This window comes from Lupinus angustifolius, unplaced genomic scaffold (assembly GCF_001865875.1).
Source record: "Lupinus angustifolius cultivar Tanjil unplaced genomic scaffold, LupAngTanjil_v1.0 Scaffold_41_243, whole genome shotgun sequence".
NCBI lineage: Eukaryota > Viridiplantae > Streptophyta > Magnoliopsida > Fabales > Fabaceae > Lupinus > Lupinus angustifolius.
In genome coordinates this window covers 3092-12344 of record NW_017721609.1, presented here as the reverse complement: position 1 = coordinate 12344, position 9253 = coordinate 3092, and the positions used below count along the sequence as shown (strand labels likewise).

The 9253-nt window shown below is 33.9% G+C and overlaps 1 protein-coding gene across 2 annotated transcripts; it reads left to right on the top strand.

Annotated features, from left to right (window-relative positions):
- The first annotated feature begins 954 nt into the window (after positions 1-954).
- LOC109338781 (thioredoxin F-type, chloroplastic-like) lies at positions 955-4404 on the top strand. Of its 2 annotated transcripts, XM_019576095.1 has the most exons (4): positions 955-1315; positions 3788-3887; positions 4140-4294; positions 4328-4401. In XM_019576095.1, exons 1-3 carry the CDS (start codon positions 993-995, stop codon positions 4272-4274), a joined length of 558 nt encoding a protein of 185 aa, XP_019431640.1. In that variant the 5' UTR covers positions 955-992; the 3' UTR covers positions 4275-4294; positions 4328-4401. The 2 variants fall into 2 exon arrangements, with proteins under 2 accessions (XP_019431640.1, XP_019431639.1); XM_019576094.1 differs by having other exon boundaries at positions 4140-4404.
- Positions 4405-9253: the final 4849 nt, after the last annotated feature.

Here is a 9253-nt window from a genome sequence, read left to right as displayed (position 1 = left end):
CATTATCCCCACCCTTCTTAGGTAGCAAAACTTGTTTAAATTCTGTGAAATGCATTGTACCTACTACCCGTAACTTCTAAAGGTATTTTACTGAAACTTGACATTCAGGAAGAATAAACTATTTTCCTTTGTTAAAGGCTAAGAACTTTCCATATATTTTCGAACCACAATATACATGCAAAACAAGATTTTCTTCATCTCATTATAGAGAAATTAAGGCTAATAGTGATTTACAATTGGAAGGTCATAAAACCTACATATTCTACTATGAACATACATTTGCATACAAAGATAATGTGCATGAGGTTGATAAATATATGATGAAGGATAACATAAAGTTCATTCACTATATTCTCAATGAATATATTAAGGTACACTTGTTCTAGTTTTATATATTTGTTCATGATGATTTGACATTAAATATCTTGACTATATATGATGATATTGTTTATCATCTTTAGTATATATTATGTATCTTTTAAGTATAGAATGTCTCCCACCATAATTAAACTCTATAGTAAAAAATTTTCCTACAACCACTATTTATAATTAGTCAAAAAATATTTAATTATTAAATTTTTAATTTAAATATATTTTTTCCACTCATTACTCTCAATAGTTATATAGAGTGTAACATTATGAGACATGACACCAAATATTCTCCCTAACTTTGTTAGCGTTTATAACTAGTGACGGATATGGAAAACGTAAAATAATTACTAATTAGTTTTTTTTTTTAAGATTGATACATGAAAATTTTGAAGGAGTGAATGGGACTTGCTCTTTTTTCTCTTTCAATCACTCTCATTCTTTGTGCATGTTCTGCTTCATCTAATTTACCAAAACCACCCTCATTTTTTATGGTACCAACAACATCACACACATATCACAAGGGCAATAAAGGCTTTTTGCCTCCCTCCACCTCCCCAGTCCACCAACCATATGATATCAGTTTTTCTTGGACAAGATAGAGTCGAACCATTACCAAATCGATGATAATGGCTATCAATCTGAACCTCTCCCTTGGCTCTCCTTCAATGGTGGTAATTGATACCTCTTCTTCTTCTTCTTCCACAAGGCTATCATCACATGGTTCTTATGTTTCTAAGAATGGTAACATTGGTAGTAAACTTAGCCTCAGCTTCAGAAGTGTGAGCATGAGGAAGAGTGCAAGTGTTAGTGTGAAATCCAGCTTGGAAACCACAGGGCCCATTGTGACAGTTGGAAAGGTGACTGAAGTAAACAATGATACTTTCTGGCCGATAGTTAAGGCTGCTGGGGATAAGACCGTCGTCCTCGACATGTACACCCAATGGTATCGATGTCTATATCTATAATCATATTTTTTTATTCGATTGTTCTAGTTTATTTACGAGTTGGGTTTTAGAAAGGAATGAACGAATAAATAAGGCTATGGTGAATGTCTTTCATGCATAAATTTAGGTTCAGTTTACAAGTTGAGTTTTGGAGGAAAAATAGATGTTTGAGAGTCATGAAATACACTGCTGAGATCACTCTAAAGCCTTTCCTTTACTTCATTTCAAAAGCTCGACTCGTAGACAGAAGCTTTAGACTTTGTTTGGGAGTATAGTTTTGGAGGGGAAGGAAGGGATAGCTTTGGAAATCCCTCCCCTTGTTTGGGAGTTAGATCAAGAAGAGGGGAATGTTTTGTAGGATTTCTCAAACCCTTCAAAACCTTCAATGTGTCTATTTTTAAAGTTCCCTAATTTAGAGTTTTTTGAAGATAAAATGTCAAAATAGCTAACTATTTTTAGTAATATTATATAATTATATATTATTGTTTATTTCTCATTGTTAATTGCATTTTAAAAGAAAAAATAAAAATATTATTATATTATTATTATTTCATACTCCCAAACAATCCAAACAAGGGATAAGATTTCCTTCTTTTCCCCTTCCCTTCCTCCCCCTTCTTAACCCTTTCATCCCTCCTTAGAGTCTGAATTTTGGAGGGGATAGAATGAAAATGGAAAGCTTCAGAGCCGTGGAACACACTGGTGAGATGACTCCAAAGTTTCCTATTTCCATTCCTTCTCCTCCAAAACTCAATTCGCAAACAAAACTTATTGTGAGTTTGGTTTTGGAGGATTAGTGAAGCTACTAAAATTGTATGTGCTAATGCATCCTTTTAGTTTTGACATGATCTTTTGGTGTAGCTATACCCTGATTACTTTTATATGCTGATTTTGCTAAGACTCGGATCATTTCTGTAGTTTTGAAACTCAATTCGCAAACAGACCTTATTATGAGTTAGTTTTTGGAGGATAAAAAACAAAAGGGAAGACTTTGATTCATGAAATAGTCTTCCGTTTACATTCCTCTTTCTCTAAAAACTAATTCGCATATAGATACAATCTTCCATCTGAGCTACCTTAGTATTAGTGAAGCTACTGAAATTGTATGTGCTAATGCATCCTTTTAATTTTGACATAATCCTTGGGCGTAGGCTGTGTAGCTATACCCTGATTACTTCTATATGCATTTTGCTAAGACTCGGATCATTTCTGCAGTTTTATGTTTCACTTTTCAATTTTGATATCACTGATCTTCTCATTCTGTTCTCTCCAACTTCAGTTGAAAACAGAAGGAGAATGAAAATCACTTCACACATGCTAACACAATTATGAGGTCTAAAATTGAATGCACATTTCATCCACTCGTATAACACGAAAGTGGGTTGAAACTTATATGTATTAATACTTAACAGCATTTCTTTATCTCAATTTGCAGTTTGCAGTAGTTTTGTCTCACTGAGTTCTTGGTTTCTGAATTTTGACAATGGTCAGAGATAGTCAATTGTTTCGACTTATATACACTCATAATATATCAGTGTTGTCTATACTCTGTACTTAAGTATTGAAGGTTCAGAATGAATAGAAAAAAATTATGAAATTCATTATATGATGGAAGGTGGGGAAAAAGATCCAGAGGCATTTTGGTGGTTATATCAGGCAAGGAACTTTAGTGACTAAGTAGCAATGAAGTGTGATGAGAAAAGTGCTTGAAACTTGAAAGTGCTAAATATAATATTAAAAGTGTTATTTAGCATTCTTGCTTTACGGTCTGACATTGGTGGAAATTGTCAAAGTTGGCCTTTAGCATAGAATTAAGTATTATATTCAGAAATTAGCCAAGGCCAAGTACTCGGTGTATTCCTGTGACAAAGTTGTATTATTATTTGGGATATGAAGCAAATGGACCCAGATCAGGGTACTTGTAACTAGTAATCAGTCGTAGTTGTAATACGTTCATAGTTGCATTGCGACCAATGCAAGCCAATACAATCTGCATTTATGGCCTAATACGGTTGTTGCAACCACCACAACCGAGATGTTGCACCTGCATATTCTGATGCAGACTGCAATTTAAAACTATTTGTTTATAAATATTGAGTACTTGCTTTACTTAGCTTATACATAAGCATAGACTTTGTATTTTTTGTTTTTTGGCCATATGCTTAGTGGATTATCCATGAAGTTACATGGGGATACCATGTAACCTAAGGATCTACTTGTCATCTCTAATCAGTTATTAAAAGCAAGCCTCTTCAGGTTGATTAGGTTATAACAAAAACTGTGCTGGTATGCTGAAAGTTAATTTCAAATCTTTTAGGCTTACTGATATTAAGTACTATCAGGTTTGGTTCTGCAGGATTGTTTGTTTTAAGAATCTTGATTTGATTTTGACTCTTTATGGCAATATTGTTTATGCTGCTAAATACTAAATGCACATTTGGATAACAGATATGAATTTATGAACTGTGCAGGTGTGGTCCGTGCAAAATTATAGCTCCAAAGTTTCAAGAACTATCTGAAAAGTATTTGGATGTTGTTTTTCTAAAGCTTGATTGCAACCAAGAGAACAGGGTCTGTAATTAGTGTGCTAAATAGTAGATAAATAATAGTAATATTTTTATGATTAATACTTTTTAAACTGAGGCTTTGTTTGCGAGTCAATTTTTGAAGGGAAGTAGATGGCTTAAGAGTCAGCTTATAAGTATATTTCGTGGCTCCAAAGTCTTTCCATTCTCTTCATTATCTTCCAAAAAATCATCTCGCAAACAGATTCTAAGGGCTAATTTTCTGACTCATAAAGGTGTGCTTAATGGTTTTTGGCAGCCCTTGGCAAAAGAGCTTGGAATTAGAGTGGTTCCCACTTTCAAAATTCTGAAGGACAACAAGGTTGTAAAAGAAGTTACTGGAGCTAAATTTGATGATTTGGTCGTTGCAATAGACACTGTTCGATCAGGCTAAGTAAGGAATATGTTTACTCTCTTTCTATATAAAAATGTATTATGCTTGGCATCCTTTGTAAGCTGAATGGAATATGAAACTGGCATCATGTAATTGATTGTTATAAACCGCAATTGATTATTGCCAATGCCTATGATATAGTTCCAAAATCTTATTTCTATATGAATTTGATCATGGAGTGTCAGTCTACAAGGTTAGCTTACTGATATTAAAGTAATACCATTGCAGAAATAAGGTGCAGGTAGTGCTTACCAATTCTCATACCATTACCTATTTACGGGTACTGTGCGAATAGATAAGTATTTTTTTTGTAAGAAACTTATATTCTTGTAAATTACTTAAGACAACATTTTTTTTCTTATTTTTTTTCCTATCCTATATCTCATCTTTCAGTTTATCTTTCTTTTTTCACATCATACCCTTCATTACTTATCCCTCTTCTTTTCCTATTCTCTTTTTTATAATGTATAGATCATTTTTTATACTTTATAGATTCTCATATTCCAATGGATTTACATTTTGTTCATAAAAGAGTAATAAGTTTTGAAGTTGGACTGGTGTGAAAGAGTTGGAGCAAAGGACTGTATAGATATTTATGTTAAATAAATTTAATAAGAAGAACAATAATAGCCAAAATATACAAATCCTTATTCTATAATACATAGTGATAGTTGTTCAATGCTTCAGGGGAAGTAGGCACAAATTGGCCGAATGTTGTTATTAAATTTCTTATGTTATTCTATTTTTCCCTATTTTCTTTTAATATTTGATTGTTCGCTTGTTCCCAACAATTAATATCAGATGGCTCTTAACCTAGATGTCAAATTTGAGGTAAGGAAGTTCGATGGAATTGTCAATTTCATATTATGGCAAAGGTGAGTTAAGGTATGTTGGCTCACCAAGGTCTATTAAAGGTGCTATATGAGAATAGACTGGACGATATAGATCAATACAATTAGGAAGAGATGAAGGAACTCTCAAAACCATACAGCTCTATCTATTAGATGAGGTGATATAACACGTTATGGATTTGACGTCACCAACAGAGGTATGAGAGATATTAGAGAAGCAATTTATGTCCAAGTCCCTATGAAACAAGTTGTATCTGAAATAGAGACTCTGTGACGTGATGATGCAGGAGGGTACTGATTTGTGACAACATCTCAACACTTTTAATAAAGTAATCAATGACTTTCATAAATTTGATGTGAAGGTTGATGATGAGGACAAAACAATAATTTTATTTTGTTATTTGCCCAATTTTTGCGAACACTTGGTGACAACATTGATGTACGGGAAAGACTCAATCAAACTAGATGAGATCATGACCGTACTTCTGCCCCACAGTCAAAGAAGACATGATGTCGGGGAATGGTCTTAAGGTGATCGTCTCTGTGTGAAAGTGAGCTAAGAGTGTGGGAGGAAGCAAGATAGATGATGTTCTCCTAAATGGAAAAGACCGAATTCTATGGGCATGACATCAATATAGTGTTTTAATTGTAAACAGATTGGGCATCACAAAAAGGATTGTCCCAACGAGTGGAGTCTATCAAGTTGGTTGGGAAAGATGAAACATCTAAATTTGAAAATGTTGCACAAAAGATGTTTATGGTTACAATAATGAATGTGATCTACTATCTGTATCATTAAATCATAGTGCAGATGAGTGGATACTTGACAATAGTTGCTCCCACCATATGACGCCAAATAAATAACGGTTTACCACATTCAGGACATACAATTTTTGTTTCCTATATCTCGAAAATAATAAAGCATGTACAATTGTTAGAATGAGAGAAATCATAAGTACGATGGATGATGGTGTACCGAAGACATTATATGAGGTTAGATACATACTACACTTTAAGAGGAATTTTATTTTTTTAGGGACATTTCAGATTAAAAGATTTAGCTATAGAGATGATGGGCATAACGATACTCTTCGAGTATGCAAATGTGCTATAACTGTGATGAATCACAAGAGGACTGTTAGGAGCACTTACAAGTTGTTAGGGAGTACTATAATTGTATGTAGAGTTGCTATAGTGACTGTAGATATTTCGGTAGATTCAAACCATGAAGCTACCAAATTATGTCACATGAATTTGGGTCATATGAGTGTGTATAACATGACAGAACTATGCAAGAGAGAACTGTTGAAGGGAGTCAGCAAATGCAAGCTAGATTTGTATAGGTATTATGTGCTTGGAAAAAAATACAAGTTAGTTTCAAGGTTGCCAACACAAAATCCGATGTATTTTGAAGCATAATTAAAAAGTCTTTGTCAAATTCAAGGTTTATAACGTTGAGGTAGAGAACTAGGCTAGTAGAAAAATCAAACATTTGAGGCCAGACATTGATATGGAGTACAAATACTCACCATTATTGAAATTCTGTGAGGAACATGACATTCATAGGCACTTTTTAGTGAAGAAGAATCCTAAGCAAAATGGTGTTGTAGAGGGGATGAACATGACTCTTATAGAGAGGGTCAGATGTGTGCGATTGAATGCTTATCTATCTAAAGGTATTTGGGCAAACACACTTAGTATGATATGTTATGTCATCAATAGATGACCATGGACTTCATTGGATGGTAATGTTGCAAAGGAAATATGGACATGTAACTCACTCAATTACAAAAAATTTGTGGATATTTGGTTGTCTTGCTTATGTACATGTACCTAGTGATGAACGACCTAAACTTGACCGAAATGCCAAAATGTGATAAGTGCCACAATATACCTATTTTCCATGAACTTTCATGCCACTTATCTTGGATACCTTGGTTATTAATGACCCAAAATACAACTTATTACTTATTTTTCAAAGAAAATATTTTGATTTCACTATTTATCTATAGCCATGTGAATTTTAGGAACAACATACCTAAACTTCATCATGAAGAAAGGTCAAGCCATCACTCAAGCAAACAAGCAACAAGATCCACAAAATGCCAACACTGTTCACAAACCCGCTAGGTGTTCTCATATAGGTGTGATAAGTGACAAAAATACCTAATTTTCATACACTTTTCATGACACTTATCCTTGGATAAATTGAGAAAACCAAGTTAATTCAATATTTTTTGGATAAAATATCACAATCTTGTATATATGTTTTGTGTATTTCTTTTGTAATATATTTTGTAGGATTTTGGTGGAAAAGAGAAGAACTAATTAAATACAAACAAAGTGCTTAAAATAGGCCAAAAATGATCATCAAATGACATGTTTAAGCTTGGCATGGTAAGTTATATGCTTAAGCATGACTCAACAAGACTTGTCTTATGTGGAAAATATGGAGTCAACTTGAAGCTGCTCACTAAGAAGCTTAGCTTGGACCAAGCCCACACCCAACTAACCTGGACACTAGTCTGGCACGGTCATACCCAACCTATCACAGTCAGAACAAAAGCATGGCACGGTCAGAATACAAGCTTGACACAAGCCAACCTGCTCAAGCAAACAGCTTAGCAAAACACCTGGACCACCCAGCTTGGAACCACACACCTGACCAGATCAGCAAGCACCAGGCCATATCACCATCATCACCATCAAAGCTACTCAAGCAGGAAGCACAGCGGTGCCTAATAAGCAGCTTGACAGTATGCACCCAGCAACTTGGTCAAGTTGACTTAGCCACCAAGCAACCATGATCTCATGCATGACCTCATTTCAAGTAGCCTTCATAGGTTTTTCAGAGCTAGCTCACCATAGCTAGGCCAGTAGCTCACAACTAGTTTGGGTGAGTCTGCCCCAAGCAGGTGACTAAGCTGTTTGGCCAAGTGAACAAACCCATGCGGAAGGGTTTGGTGAGCAGCTTGGCGGTGGAAGAGAGCTGCTTGGTGGTGGCGGAAAAATCCTATAAACAGGAGGCATTTCAAGGCTTAATTAATTCATTCATTCTCATTCTAATTCACATTTTCAAATTCCACTTTTCTCTCAAGCCGAATTATCTCTTCTTCTACATATTATTCTTGTAATTTTCTTGGAGAATTTCCATTCCAAAGTAGTTTAGGTAAGGGTAGTTTATAGTTTTTCTTTCTTAATTCAAGAGGAGAAAGGAGATGGTAAATAAGATACAGAAACATAATTTTGTAATGTCATTTTGGTCCAAAAACATCTTATCCTTGGATAGATGGCTCATGCTCCTACAAATTGACTTGGATTATGGTGTAATTTCTTCTCTTTAATTTATCTTTTAAAATTAAGGCATTCAAGTTATTACTTTTTGGTTAAGTTTTGATTCTTTATGAAGTTCTTAATGCGGGTTTAGCTTGATCACCTAAAACTTGATTTAAAAATCCAAAATGTTTCTTCTTAAAGTGTTGACAAGTGAACTAAAAAGTATAACCTACACCTTCACGTGTCATATCCAGCATCTATTTTAAGCAACTTACGTTCAATGTTAAATAAAGTTAATGAAGCATGAAGTAGGGTGTGGCAACCTACTCTGACGAGTGGTACTTAACTATTATTTAGTGTATTACATAAGGTTTGAAAATCATATTATCACTCTAGGACACTAGATGAAGGATTTAGAAATGATGTGTGGAATTAACTGAAAGTATAACACATAACTTGTAATGTTTTCAAAAATCAAGTAGAGAAATAATTCCATATTTCCAATCAATTTCCTCCTCAAGAATTTGTTTATAATAGTTGTTTTACGATTATGTTTACTTGTTAATATTTTATAAACAAAACCAAATCGAAAAGATGTTTAAACTTTATTAGTAATATAACATGTTTATAATAACATTCTATTAGGCAATTCCTTGTTGTTCGACATAATCCTATATTATAATACAATTGAATCTTGAAAGAGATGCACATGTAATATAACGTTTAAATTTTATTTGCTGAAAAAGAAAAAAACCTTGAATCAAAGTGCAATTTAATTCATAAGTTGTATCTTTGTGAAAAGGAAAATTACAGAGTTATAATGGGTGATCTAACTACTAACTTTTACTTTCT

Coding starts and splice junctions, on each gene's coding strand:
- LOC109338781 (XM_019576094.1), top strand. CDS start 993: ATGATAATGGCTATCAATCTGAACCTCTCCCTTGGCTCTCCTTCAATG. Junction 1,316..3,787: donor CTCGACATGTACACCCAATG/GTATCGATGTCT, acceptor TGAACTGTGCAG/GTGTGGTCCGTGCAAAATTA. Junction 3,888..4,139: donor ATTGCAACCAAGAGAACAGG/GTCTGTAATTAG, acceptor GGTTTTTGGCAG/CCCTTGGCAAAAGAGCTTGG.